Source organism: Schistocerca gregaria, chromosome 10 (genome assembly GCF_023897955.1).
Source record: "Schistocerca gregaria isolate iqSchGreg1 chromosome 10, iqSchGreg1.2, whole genome shotgun sequence".
Taxonomy (NCBI): Eukaryota; Metazoa; Arthropoda; class Insecta; order Orthoptera; family Acrididae; genus Schistocerca; species Schistocerca gregaria.
The window spans coordinates 73,556,232-73,571,780 of NC_064929.1; the positions used below are offsets into that span (position 1 = coordinate 73,556,232).

General features: G+C 46.0%; 1 protein-coding gene across 1 annotated transcript in view; it reads left to right on the forward strand.

The window, feature by feature from the left end:
* Positions 1 to 15,549, forward strand: part of LOC126293261 (angiotensin-converting enzyme-related protein-like) — a 123,568-nt gene that overhangs the window by 44,507 nt on the left and 63,512 nt on the right. The window contains exons 3-4 of the mRNA XM_049986377.1: positions 5,260 to 5,400; positions 10,829 to 11,023. Coding sequence (XP_049842334.1) covers positions 5,260 to 5,400; positions 10,829 to 11,023 — 336 coding nt within the window. The remainder of the gene's footprint in view (positions 1 to 5,259; positions 5,401 to 10,828; positions 11,024 to 15,549) is intronic.

A 15,549-nucleotide genomic window follows, 5' to 3' on the forward strand; every position in this document is an offset into this window, starting at 1 on the left:
GCGCGCACACACACACACACACACACACACACACACACACACACACACACACACACACACAAACAACATAGAAAACACAGACACACACACATGTAACACATACCGCCAACACCACACCACAATCGAAGGCCCAACAGCCCATGAACCTACCTATTGCAATCTCTCGAAATCTACTCCAAAGACTATACCCTTGATGAGCCATCTGGTAATTGCACCCCAAACACGACAAACCAGACAGCAAAAATAACACAATAACACTGAACAACATAACACTAAACTACTAAGTATTGAACTCCTAGACTTAAACTCCCTTAGACTTCAATATATGTTTTCCCATGTGCCTGTCCCTACCAATCTCCCGATACCCTACCAAAAATAAGCCGAAAATATACCAAGGTCAAAATGTGCCAAAACTTGTAACTCAAACGAGACTATAAATGCCACCACAAAAACAATGTTTAACCCATTGCAATTGGCAAACATAACGTAGTAATAATAACTAGCATAGTACCACCCCCCTTAGAAATAAGCCCCTTAGGTTAAATCCAACCTCTCTTAACACTATGCCCTTCCTAATCTTACACCTCCCAACACTGCTAACCACGAAATTCTATATAGTGTTAAAATCAACTAAGAATTTCTATATAATGTTAAAACCAAATACTATAATATCTTATCTTATATCTTATGCCTCTCCTTATTATTAACTACTAAAATCTGTAAAATGTTAAAATCAAAATAATGTAATAAATTTTTGTATTATCAAAATGATATTGTTTAGCACTATTGCAAGCAAACTAAATAAAGAATCAAAAAATGTAATATACCCAACTGGCCGAAAAAGAGCAGAAAGCAGAGTTCGTCAGCGCTCCTGACGATGGCGCCGAAATATTGTGCCCATTGGACACTATGGACCGGCAGTACACCCGTCGACTGTTCTAGCATGCTCAAAAATGCTCATGTCAGGGGAGTTTGCTGGCCAGCAGAAGTGTTTCAACTCAGAAGAGCGTTCCTGGAGCCAATCTGTAGCAATTCTGGATGTGTGGGGAGTCGCATTGTCGTGCTGGAATTGCCCAAGTCCGTCGGAATGCACAATGCATGTCAAAGGATGCAGGTGACGAGACAGGATGCTTACGTAAGTGTCACCTGTCATACTCGTATCTAGGAGTATCAGGGGCCCCTTATCAGTCCAACTGCACACACCCCACACCATTACAGGGATTAGATGAGTATGTGCCAAGCAAGATCGTAAGAGATGGAAAAGAGCCACCGTGGTACAACAACCGAGTTAGAAAACTGCTGCGGAAGCAAAGGGAACTTCACAGCAAACATAAACATAGCCAAAGCCTTGCAGACAAACAAAAATTACGCGAAGCGAAATGTAGTGTGAGGAGGGCTATGCGAGAGGCTTTCAATGAATTCGAAAGTAACGTTCTATGTACTGACTTGGCAGAAAATCCTAAGAAATTTTGGTCCTATGTCAAAGCGGTAGGTGGATCAAAACAAAATGTCCAGACACTCTGTGACCAAAATGGTACTGAAACAGAGGATGACAGACTAAAGGCCGAATTACTAAATGTCTTCTTCCAAAGCTGTTTCACAGAGGAAGACTGCACTGTGCTTCCTTCTCTAGATTGTCGCACAGTTGACAAAATGGTAGATATCGAAGTAGACGACAGAGGGATAGAGAAACAATTAAAATCGCTCAAAAGAGGAAAGGCCGCTGGTCCTGATGGGATACCAGTTCGATTTTACACAGAGTACGCGAAGGAACTTGCCCCCCTTCTTGCAGCGGTGTACCGTAGGTCTCTAGAAGAGCGAAGCGTTCCAAAGGATTGGAAAAGGGCACAGGTCATCCCCGTTCTCAAGAAGGGACGTCGAACAGATGTGCAGAACTATAGACCTATATCTCTAACGTCGATCAGTTGTAGAATTTTGGAACACGTATTATGTTCGAGTATAATGTCTTTTCTGGAGACTAGAAATCTACTCTGTAGGAATCAGCATGGGTTTCGAAAAAGACGATCGTGTGAAACCCAGCTCGCGCTATTCGTCCACGAGACTCAGAGGGCCTTAGACACGGGTTCACAGGTAGATGCCGTGTTTCTTGACTTCCGCAAGGCGTTTGACACAGTTCCCCATAGTCGTTTAATGAACAAAGTAAGAGCATACGGACTATCAGATCAATTGTGTGATTGGATTGAGGAGTTCCTAGATAACAGAACGCAGCACGTCATTCTCAATGGAGAGAAGTCTTCCGAAGTAAGAGTGATTTCAGGTGTGCCGCAGGGGAGTGTCATAGGACCGTTGCTATTCACAATATACATAAGTGACTTTGTGGATGACATCGGAAGTTCACTGAGGCTTTTTGAGGATGATCTGTAGTATATCGAGACGTTGTGACAATGGAAAATTGTACTGAAATGCAGGAGGATCTGCAACGAATTGACGCATAGTGCAGGGAATGGCAATTGAATCTCAATGTAGACAAGTGCAATGTGCTGCGAATACATAGAAAGAAAGATCCCATGTCATTTAGCTACAATATAGCAGGTCAGCAACTGGAAGCAGTTAATTCCATAAATTATCTGGGAGTACGCATTAGGAGTGATTTAAAATGGAATGATCATATAAAGTTGATCGTCGGTAAAGCAGATGCCAGACTGAGATTCATTGGAAGAATCCTAAGGAAATGCAATCCGACAACAAAGGAAGTAGGTTACAGTACGCTTGTTCGCCCAATGCTTGAATACTGCTCAGCAGTGTGGGATCCGCACCAGGTAGGGTTGATAGAAGAGATAGAGAAGATCCAACGGAGAGCAGCGCGCTTCGTTACAGGATCATTTAGTAATTGCGAAAGCGTTACGGAGATGATAGATAAACTCCAGTGGAAGACTCTGCAGGAGAGACGCTCAGTAGCTCGGTACGGGCTTTTGTTAAAGTTTCGAGAACATACCTTCACCGAAGAGTCAAGCAGTATATTGCTCCCTCCTACGTATATCTCGCGAAGAGACCATGAGGATAAAATCAGAGAGATTAGAGCCCACACAGAAGCATACCGACAATCCTTCTTTCCACGTACAATACGAGACTGGAATAGAAGGGAGAACCGATAGAGGTACTCAGGGTACCCTCCGCCACACACCGTCAGGTGGCTTGCGGAGTACGGATGTAGATGTAGATGTAGACTCCACCAGTCTGAAGTCTCCTGCTGAGATGCATGGTGCATGCATTCATGAGGTTGTCTCCACACCCGTACACGTCCATCCGCTCGATATAATTTGAAATGAGACTAGTCCGACCAGACAACATGTTTCCAATCGTCAACAGTCGAACATCAGTGTTGATGGGCGGACGTGAGGCGTAAAGCTTTGTGCATTCAGTGATCAAGGGTATGCGAGTAGGCAGTAATTTGCAGAAGGATTGCACTTTTTTCCTCGTTGAACCATTCTTTTCGCTCGTTGTTGGTCCCATTCTCGCAGGATCTTTCTCCGGCCGTAGCGATGTCGGAGATTTGCTGTTTTACCAGAATCTTGATATTCACGGTATAGTCGCTAAACGGTCGTACGGGAAAATCCCCACATCATCGCTACCTCGAAGATGCTTTGTCCCATCGCTCATGTCAGGGGAGTACTGTAACACCACGTTCAAAGTCACTCAAATCTGGATGCCATTGTAGCAGCAGTAACCAATCTAACAACTGCACGAGACACTTGTTGTGCTGTATAAGCGTTGCCCACCGCAGTGCCGTGTTCTGCCTGTTTACATATCTCTGAATATGCATGCTATACCAATTTCTTTGGAGTTTGTGTAAGAGGTTTGTCCGCAAAATACGTATAAAAGCTGAATAATAACTTTATTTTACAATTATTCAGGTATTGCAATATGGTCTCCTTCAAAAGTACTCGCCCTGAGACGATTCACTTCTGCCAACGCCATTTCCACTATTGATAACATTGCTGAAAGCCTTCAGTTGTGATGTTGTTCAGTTGCCGTGTCGTTTCCGCCTTGATGGCTTCCACATCTCCCAAGTGCCGCCCCCAAAGCACCATTTTGCATTTCAGGAACATGGAGAAGTCACATGGGGCTAATCGGGTGAATAAGGCGGGTAGTCCGTCACGGTGACTGAGCTTCGGGCCAAAAACTGGCGCACAACGAGCGACGTGTGAGCGGGCGCATTGTCGTGATGAAGGATCCACCTGCCCCCTTTTGCCAACTCCGGTCGAACTCGTGTCACAAGAGCTCTGAGACGTGTCAGAACTTCAACGTAAAAATTTCCTTTCTCTCTCTGACCAGCAGGGACAAATTCCTTGTGAACAATGCCCCTAGAATCAAAGAAAACAATCACCATTGTCTTCCCGTTGAACCTTGATTTTCGCAACTTTTTTGTCCTCGGTTCCCCTGCTAGTTTCCATTCCTTGCTTTGAGATTTGAGCTCCACATCGAATTCGTAAAACCAGGACTCGTCTCCAGTGGTGACTCGGTTGAGAAAGTCCCCTCGTCCCTCTGCTTCCAACCAATCCTCACAGCACTCAGCGCTCTTTGCTTTCTGTTCTGGCGTCAAGAGCTTCGGTACGGTTTCCGCACACAATTTCTTCATTTCAAGTTTTTAGTGTCAGGATTTCGTGAACGATTGTTTTGGGGGTTGACAGCTCGTCAGCAATCATTCAGGCTGTCAATCTACGGTCTTTAAGAACACGAGCCCGAATTCGTTCAACGTTTGCATCGGAACTCTGTCGACGGGCGTCCTGGGCGAGGGTCACCGTTCACTTCTTCTCGGCCATCCCGGAAAGTTTTTAACCACTTGTTCACGGTCGGTTCCTTCAGAGAATTGTCTCGGTAAACATGTTTCAAACACTCAAAAATCTCGCTGCCATTCTTGCCTAGCTTTGCAAGAAAGTTGATGTTGACGCGGTGTTCCTCAATCAGAGAGAGCTCCGTGCCGGCGGCAGATGAAACAGGGTAACTGTCAACAAGTTGCCGCACACTCCCACCTTCACGCAGAGTGCTCTGACTCGAGCTGAGCGCTGATGGGATTGATTACTGCACTAGTCCCACCTGGCGGTGACTGCAACCTGTAACACATAGACATTATTCGACTTTTATACGTATTTTCCGGACAAACCACGTATAATTCTTTCGTAAAAACCAATGCCATTTTTAACACACCTCTTATGTGCACTTTCTTACCCGCTCCAACGCAGCTGAGTGATTTTGCAGATGGCAGACGGTAGATGTAATGTGTGTGTGGTGTTGCAGAGTCGGGGCGGGTGCTGGCGAGCAGCCACGACCCGTACCGGGCACATCACGCGTGGCTGCAGTGGCACCGCCTGTTCGCCTCCCAGGCCGCCGACTTCACCAGCCAGCAGGAGCTGCTGCAGAGGGCCGCCGAGGGCAACGGTGAGTGCCTGCATTTATATCCAGGGCCGGTTCCACAACACTGTCGTATCATCTGTTGCTCCCCCTCACTGCCCGTCCGCCCCCATCAGAGGTACAAGTGGAATGACATCGCCATTACCGAAAGACACAAATGCCGCACTAATCTCTTGCTTTTTTTCCTCTTTATTGTGATTTCATTCCTCTGCCTCATATGGGCAGGGGAGGGATGTCAGTGGCACAATCCGCCACTCTTCAGCCGAGTGACATGACAAAATAAGAATGAAATGTTACATACATAAGGCGATAAAAAAGGGAACTTAAAACAGAATAACGGGAGAAAATCGAGGAAAAATAGACAGACATGGTGACCTTCATGGAGGACAGTCACCAGGAAGTTAAAAAACACAGTTTGCGATTCTTAAAACACAGAGAACACACTCAATGGGTATGCACAGGTTAAAAGTCGGCAACAGTATTAAAATCACTCCAGAAGAACACAGTTAAAACCCACTTCAAGCACAAAAGACAAAAAATAAAACTGCCAGGTGGGACCTGTCGAGGGAAAGGTTGGACAGGATGGAAAAGGAGGGGAAAGCAAGGGGCAGCAGGGGAAACGACGGGATGAAGAGAGTAGGGGCGTCAACGGGTACTCTAAGAGGCAGGAGACATGTGGGGTGGGAGATGAAGAGGGAAGAAAGGGCAGGAGGGGGCGCAGAGACACTGGAAGGAGGCACAAGAGACGGAGGGGGAAGCCGCTCAGGAGGAGGGAGGGGGAGGAGAGGGAGCCCTCAGGAGGAGGCAGGAAGATGGGGTTAGAGTTGGTAGGAAGGGTAGATGTCAGGGCGACGCTCATCATCCGGGAGGGGTAGACGGTGGAAGTTGTGGTGGGAAAGGAGATGGAGGGTGTGGAGATGGAGAGAGGGTGGGACACAACGGTAAAGGCGCGGCAACTGGTTGGGTGTGGAGAGGAAGGGAGACAACAGGGGGTGAGGGCATCCCTTGCCTACAGGTCGGTGCTTATATACCCTCATCGGAGCGGCGCTACTTTGCATATACGCTGCATCAACGCCCTCAGACGGAAACTTTATCAGCTTTCATAGAATGGACTTTACGTTGGATTTGAAATATTTTCAGTTACTGATTAGATAAATTTATCGATTAATTGATCTACTGGGTGATCATAAAGTCAGTATAAAGTTGAAAACTGAATAACTCACGGAATAATGTATACAGAGAGCTACAAATTGACACACATGCCTGGAATGACATGGGGTTTTATTAGAACCAAAAAAATACAAAAGTTCATAAAATGTCCGACAGATGGCGCTTCATCTGATCGGTATAGCAATAATTAGCATAACAAAGTAAGACAAAGCAAAGATGATGATCTTTACAGGAAATGCTCAATATGTCCGCCATTATTCCTCAACAATAGCTGTAGTCGAGGAATAATGTTGTGAACAGCACTGTAAAGCATGTCCGGGGTTATGGTGAGGCATTGGCGTCGGATGTTGTCTTTCAGCATAACTAGAGATGTCGGTCGATCACGATACACTTGCGACTTCAGGCAACCACAAAGCCAATAATCGCACGGGCTGAGGTCTGGGGACCTGGAAGGCTAAGCATGACGAAAGTGGCGGCTGAGCACACGATCACCACCAAACGACGCGCGCGAGAGATCTTTCACGCGTCTAGCAATATGGGGTGGAGCGTCATCCTGCATTTTGGTTCTAATAAAACCCCATGTCATTACACTCATGTGTGTCAATTTTTACCTCTCTATCTACATTATTCCGTGGTTTGTTAAGTTTTCAAATTTATACTGACTTTTTGATCACCCGTTAAGTTAGTATAAACTGTCATTTCAAAAGTTGTGTACACTATAAGATAGAACTGAAGAAAATATTCACAAAATACCTTTGCAGGCCTTCAATATAATCTCCATTATTGCTTATGACAGCAAAGTTACGGCAACTTCTGTATTCTAGATAGAGCTGGCTGATTACCCAGGTCACTTCACTGGAAGCTTCATATGTTGTATCAAAATGGTTTCCACGGAGCTGTTCCATCGATTTGTGAAACAAATCAAAGTCTGGTTGGCTCTTATCAGAACAGTATGATGAGTGGGAAAGTATTTCCCGTCCATATTTGTAGAACGTTTCTCTCACTGATAGGACAGTATGCGGTCTTGCATTATCGTGCAAAATGAGACACAATCTGCAAGTATATTAGGCCTCCTTTGACGTGTTTTCGGGCATAACACCAATTTCCAGAAGCAGATTGTAATACATGCCTGTTACAGACGTCCTCTGGTTCATTTTATTTGTAGCTGTGACGCAATTCATGTCATACATCAATGATCATCATCAATTTCAACTTTGATTGTTGGCGGCGAATTTTTCTCTGGCAGCGAGAGTCGGAACTTCCCAATTGTGACGACTGCGACTTCAGTTCTGGCTCAAAATCTCGTACCCTCGTATCATCGAGTGCAACAATCCTTTTCCGAAATTGCTTTCCTTCTGTTCGATAACGCCGAAGCGATTCTTCTGCGATTCTTTTGCGACTTCCTTTCTGCTCTTCGCTCAGATCATGCGGAACCCATCTGTCAACTTTTCCGATCTTGAACTATTCAGTTATGATCCTATAAACTAAAGTGACAGGGGTTGTCGTCTCATAAGCAACTTCCTCACATGTTTTTCGTCGATCCCCTCTCAAAATGTCATTAACAATAACCTGAGATGTGCAGTCTGCTGCGTTTGATGGCCTTCCACTGCTTGGGTTGCCCTCTGAGCTTACCCGACCTTCACGGAAATGAGCAGACATCTACATCCGTACTCGGCAAGCCACCTGACGGTGTGTGGCGGAGGGTACCTTGAGTACCTCTATCTGTTCTCCCTTATATGCCAGTCTCGTATTGTTCGTGGAAAGGAGGATTGTCGGTATGCCTCTGTGTGGGCTCTAATCTCTGATTTTATCCTCATGGTCTCTTCGCGAGATATACGTAGGAGGGTGCAATATACTGCTTGACTCCTCGGTGGAGGTATGTTCTCGAAACTTCAACAAAAGCCCGTACCGAGCGTCTCTTGCAGCGTCTTCCACTGGAGTTATCTATCATCTCCGTAACGCTTTCGCGATTACCAAATGATCCTGTAACGAAGCGCGCTGCTCTCCGCCGGATCTTCTCTCTCTCTCCTCAACCATACCTGGTACGGATCCCACACTGCTGAGTAGTTTTCAAGCAGTGGGCGGACAAGCGTACTGTAACCTACTTCCTTTGTTATGCGATTGCATTTCCTTATGATTCTTCCAATGAATCCCAGTCTGGCATCTGCTTTACCGACGATCAACTTTATATGATCATTCCATTTTAAATCACTCCTAATGCGTACTCCTAGATAATTTATGGAATTAACTGCTTCCAGTTGCTGACCTGCTACATTGTAGCTAAATGACATGGGATCTTTCTTTCTATGTATTCGCAGCACATTGCACTTGTCTACATTGAGATTCAATTGCCATTCCCTGCACCATGCGTCAATTCGCTGCAGATCCTCCTGCATTTCAGCACAATTTTCCATTGTCACAACGTCTCGATATACTACAGATCATCCTCAAAAAGCCTCAGTGAACTTCCGATGTCATCCACAAAGTCACTTATGTATATTGTGAATAGCAACCGTCCTACGACACTCCCCTGCGGCACACCTGAAATCACTCTTACTTCGGAAGACTTCTCTCCATTGAGAATGACATGCTGCGTTCTGTTATCTAGGAACTCTTCAATCCAATCACACAATTGCTCTGATAGTCCATATGCTCTTACTTTGTTCATTAATTGAGTGTGGGGGAACTGTATCGAAGGCCTTGCGGAAGTCAAGAAACACGGCATCTACCTGGGAACCCGTGTCTATGGCCCTCTGAGTCTCGTGGACGAATAGGGCGAGCTGGGTTTCACACGATGGTCTTTTTCGAAACCCATGCTGATTCCTACAGAGTAGATTTCTAGTCTCCAGAAAAGTAATTATGCTCGAACATAACACGTGTTCCAAAATTCAACTGATTGACGTTAGAGATATAGGTCTATAGTTCTGCACATCTATTCTACATCCCTTCTTGAAAACGCGGATGACCTGTGCCCTTTTCCAATCCTTTGGAACGCTACGCTCTTCTAGAGACCTACGGTACGCCGCTGCAAGAAGGGGGCAAGTTCCTTTGCGTATTCTGTGTAAAATGGAACTGGTATCCCATCAGGTCCAGCGGCGTTTCCTCTTTTGAGCGATTTTAATTGTTTTTCTATCCGTGATACTGTGCTACTATCCACCTACTATTCCCATACACCTCGCTCAAAGCGTTGTAAATTTCAGGTGCGTTCTTTCGACGTAGTAATGAGATTTTCATATAGACCCGATTTCAGCTTCCATTTTAGAACAGAATTACTGAAGACGCAGCGAACACACACAGAACCGCCACGCCTAAATTCTTGCCGACAGCTGACTTGAATTTCATTTTGACCACGCCACTGTAACGTCGCGCATCCGCTATATGCAGGACTTCAGAAATGGCCCTTGTAATTTCATGACTACACTAAACCAGTGACGTTATAAGGTATGCTCGTTCATCTACGTAACTTTGCGATGCAGTACCAGATTCATCAGAATGGTTGGAGTCGCAATTTTCGCTAAATGTTCTACATCTACATTAATACTCCGCAAGCCACCCAACGGTGTGTGGCGGAGGGCACTTGACGTGCCACTGTCATTACCTCCGTTTCCTGTTCCAGTCGCGTATCGTTCGCGGGAGCAACGACTGCCGGAAAACCTCCGTGCGCGCTCGAATCTCTCTAATTTTACATTCGTGATCTCCTCGGGAGGTGTAAGTAGGGGGAAGCAATATATTCGATACCTCATCCAGAAACGCACCCTCTCGAAACCTGGACAGCAAGCTACACCGCGATGCAGAGCGCCTCTCTTGCAGAGTCTGCCACTCGAGTTTGCTTAACATCTCCGTAACGCTATCACGGTTACCAAATAACCCTGTGACGAAACGCGCCGCTCTCCTTTGGATCTTCTCTATCTCCTCTGTCAACCCGACCTGGTACGGATCCCACACTGATGAGCAATACTCAAGTATAGGTCGAACGAGTGTTTTGTAAGCCACCTCCTTTGTTGATGGACTACATTTTCTAAGGACTCTCCCAATGAATCTCAACCTGGCACCCGCCTTACCAACAATTAATTGTAAATGACCATTCCACTTCAGATCGTTCCGCACGCATACTCCCAGATATTTTGCAGAAGAAACTGCTACCAGTGTTAGTTCCGCTATCATATAATCATACAATAGAGGATCCTTCTTTCTATGTATTTGCAATACATTGCATTACATGTTGTCCTGGTCTGCTACTTTTACTGAAACGTGTTGGCAAATGAGATAATTGTTCCTTGCACAGGAGCCGACGACATCTGGGATTACTGGGAGCTGCTGACGGACTACCCGGAGACGGGGAAGAATGCGAGCTCCTTGTGGGCGGGAGAGCTGCAGCGGCTGTACGGAGACCTGCGGCAGTTCGTGCTGGGTCGGCTGCGGTTCCAGTACGGCCCTGACATGGTGGGTGACGATGACCTGCTGCCGCTCCACCTACTGGGTGAGTTCTCTAGCCGATGCCACTCTCTTAAGTGCAACTTAGTTTAAACATTACCTCCATTTTAGAGCACATTGGCCTGTAGCAGGGCTTGCCAACATTTTCAGCTGGCGGACCCCTTCTTCAGTCGAAAATCCATGGCGGACCCCTAGTCAGTCAAGAGCACAGTAACTTCGAATTTCGGGGAGAAACCCACGGGAACTGAAAGCTTCTTAATGCAAGTGCCATGTTCCCAGTGGTCAAAAATCGACTTAGGTAGTGCACTGACAAAGCGAGTTTTAACATTTAATGATGCCTGGGGCCGCACACGTGCCAGCGAGCGCTGTGATTGGTCGAAAAAGCTCGCTCCGCGCATGCGTCAAAGGTTTCAGCGCGTCTACCGCCGTGAGGCGGCGCACAAACGACCCCCGTACTGTTGTGAAACAGTCGATCAGAGAACCCGCATTTTTCAGCAGTGTATGCGTTCTCACTTAGGAATCGCAAAGGCTGCCTGGGAATACGACCTGAAGTAAAAGCACACGTTTTTCACACGGAAAAAATGATGAATATGATTTTCACATTTTAATTCAATAATTTTATTCATTATTTTACACGATTTGGTGAAAGGTGGCCGCGGACCCCCTAGAAAGAGCCGGCGGACCCCTAAGTGGTCCACAGACCACACATTGGGAAGCCCTAGCCTTAGCATTTATAAGTGCACGCATGAACACCGTTAAGAGAAGTAAAATATGTAACGAAATAAGGCAATATTCTCAGTAGTACACCATAGAAACATAATGCTATTCCATCTTTTTGATGTGCAGCTCCTTGTATTGGCCGTGTTTGCAGTTAAAATTTTTTGGATGTGAGATCCCGCAGTTACGCAAAACACCGTTTTTCTCAGTACCCAATCATGTTTCAACAACACTGTGCCATCATCAGTCGGTTTGAATCCAGAGTCGGTTGCGATTTTGGCTTCTGCTCCTGTCTTTGCCTGGCACATTTATCTTCTCTACCATACGATGTACAAAACGGTGTACCAGCGTTTCGTTACAACAGTTTGCAGCTGTCTTCTCTCACAGAGAGGGCGAAATTGAGATTCCCCCCCCCCCCCCTCCCCTTCGCGCTCTCTATAGAAGAATACACAGCAGCAAACTGTTGTAACGAAACGCTGATGCACCTTTTTGTACATCGTATGGTAGAGAATAAATGAAAGTGAGAAAGACACACTCATAATAAAACTGTGGAGAATAATGCCGAACGCACGAGGGGAGGGGGGGGGGGGCGGCAACAAGACAAAAAAGAAATTTTGTACAGAAGATAAATATGCCTATCTAATAGCTGGTATGCTCATCTTTGGCACAGATAACAGCAGTGACATGTTGTGGTGCGGAAACAGTGGGTCCTCGGTCGGTGCTGGAGGGAGTTGGCCTCTCATCTCCAAATACAAGTCGCCTAATTGATCTGGTTCAGATCTGGTGAGTTTGGGGGCCAGTGCATCAATTGGACCTCACCACTTCATTCCTCAAACCACTACACCACATGCCTGGCCTTGTGACATTGTGCATTATCTTGTTGAAAAATTCCACGGAAAAGGTGATCATGGTGAAGGAATGTATGTGGTCTGTGTCGTGGTTGGCAGGAGAGCCAACACCTTGGTACTAAAGGAGGCCGAAATGCACGCGTTTTAGCTGACGCAGGCTGGCGTGAGGTCTGGAACATGGCAAGGGAATTAGAATTGAGAAAAACGGACGTACCTGGTGGAATACTTAACTTGAATCCATTAATGACGAACATCGCTCATGATGGTACATGATTTACAATATCAATAGAAACTGATCATGGCGCCTTGCTAGGTCGTAGCAAATAACGTAGCTGAAGGCTATGCTGACTATCATCTCGGCAAATGAGAGCGTATTTATTCAGTGAACCATCGCTAGCAAAGTCGGCTGTACAACTGGGGCGAGTACTAGGAAGTCTCTTTAGACCTGCCGTATGGCGGCGCTCGGTGTGCAATCACTGATAGTGGCGACACGCGGGTCCGACGTATACTAACGGTCCGCGGCCGATTTAAAGGCTACCACCTAGCAAGTGTGGTGTTCTCTCGGTGACACCACAGTCTGCAACCAGTGTATGACACTCCTTGGCTGTCTCAGTGCCTTGCATGAGCTCCACTGGACCCATGGATGCCCAAATGAATGTTCCCCTGAGCGTACTAGAGCTCCCACCAGCGTGTCCCTACCCCGCAGTACAGGTGTCGAGAATCTGTTCCCTTGGAAGACAGTGGATTCGTGCTCTCAGCAAAATGAAGAGGTAATCGGAATTCATCAGATCGTGCAATGCTCTGCCACTGCACCAGTGTCCAGAGCCAATAAAAATGGATCAAATGGCTCTGAGCACTATGGGACTTAACATCTGAGGTCATCAGTACCCTAGAACTTAGAACTACTTAAACCTAACTAACCTAAAGACAACACACACATCCATGCCCGAGGCAGGATTCGAACCTGCGAACGTAGCGGTCGCGCGGTTTCAGACTGTAGAGTCTATAACTGCCCGGCCAGCCCCAGAGCCAATAGTCATGTGCCCATTTCAGCTGTAGTTGCTAATTTTATCGTGTTAACATTGGCACAGGTATAGATTGTGGGCTGTGGAGGCCCATCATGAGTTTTCAGTGCACTGTGTGTTCACACACACTTGTACTCTGCCCAGCATTAAAATCTGATGTTAATTCTACATCTACATCTACACGACTACTCTGCAATTCACATTTAAGTGCTTGGCAGAGGGTTCATCGAACCATAATCGTACTATCTCCCTACCATTCCACTCCCGAACAGCGTGCGGGAAAAACGAACAGCTGAACCTTTCTGTTAGAGCTCTGATTTCTCTTATTCTCACACATTTTACTGCCTGTTCTGTTTTACCTGTCTGCCCAGCCTACAACATTCAACATCCGTAATGTGGGGTGGTCACCGAACTGCACGTCTGGGTGTGGTTGCACCTTGGTTTCACCACGTGTTGAAGACACTCGCCACGGTATTCCTCAAACACCAAACAAGTCGTGCAGTTTCTGAAACGCTGGTGCCGAGTCTCTGGGACATCACAATCTGCCCTTACTCAGACGCAACTAGATCACACACCTTCCCCAGTCCACAGACAGACGTCATGGTCACTGAGACTACATGTAGCGTGCATGTGTCTGACTAGCAGCCATTCCTCACCTGGTGATCCTGCTGTCGTCTGATGGGATTATATCAATAGTAGGGGTGGTCATAATGTTCTGGCTGGTTAGTGTGTAAGTGACGAGCTACATGTCACACTGTGAAAATATTAATGATGAATATAATAGAGGGAAACATTCCACATGGGAAAAATATATCTAAAAACAAAGTTGATGTGACTTACCAAACAAAAGCGCTGGCACTGGCAGCTCGATAGATACACAAAGTTGCTTCTTCAGGAAAGAGGGAAAGACAAAAGAGCGTGTGCGTGTCCTTTTTTTTTCCCCCTTAAGGTAAGTCTTTCCACTCCCGGGATTGGAATAACTCCTTACCCTCTCCCTTAAAGCCCACATCCTTTTGTCTTTCCCTCTCCTTCCCTCTTTCCTGAAGAAGCAACCGTTGGTTGCGAAAGCTTGAATTTTGTGTTTGTGTGTTTGTGTGTTTGTGTGTTTGTGTGTTTGTGTGTTTGTGCGTTTGTGCGTTTGTGCGTTTGTGCGTTTGTGCGTTTGTGCGTTTGTGCGTTTGTGCGTTTGTGCGTTTGTGCGTTTGTGCGTTTGTGCGTTTGTGCGTTTGTGCGTTTGTGCGTTTGTGCGTTTGTGCGTTTGTGCGTTTGTGCGTTTGTGCGTTTGTGCGTTTGTGCGTTTGTGCGTTTGTGCGTTTGTGCGTTTGTGCGTTTGTGCGTTTGTGCGTTTGTGCGTTTGTGCGTTTGTGCGTTTGTGCGTTTGTGCGTTTGTGCGTTTGTGCGTTTGTGCGTTTGTGCGTTTGTGCGTTTGTGCGTTTTTGTGTTTTTGTATCCATCGACCTGCCTGCGCTTCTGTTTGGTAAGTCACATCAACATGGTTTTTAGATTTGTGAAAATATTAATAATTATGAAAAATATAAAAAAATTCTATTACCAGGACAGGAGATCATTCATAATGTGATGGTATTTTGTTGATAATTGATAGTGTAGGAACTGGCTGTGACCGACACAGTGCATACTCCCAGATCGTAATTTTATTTCTTGTATTTTCATATTTTACAATATGATGTGTGAGTGACTCTTGTCTTTCTGTGTGACAGTTCTCTTTGTATAAGGTGCATTCAAAAAGAAACGAGCTGGAGGCATAATTACAGAAACCAGTACCTGTATGTTAGAAGTATTGACCCTGGCTGCTGACACTCTTGTCCCACTGTGACACAAGGCCATGAATGGCTGTCTCATAAACTTCCCGGGGCTGCGATGTTAACCAGTTCTGCACACACAGCTGCACGTAATCATCTGAGGAGAATTGTTTGCCCCTCAGAGCTTTTTTAAGGGCACTTTGGCTTTCACTGTTACTCGGC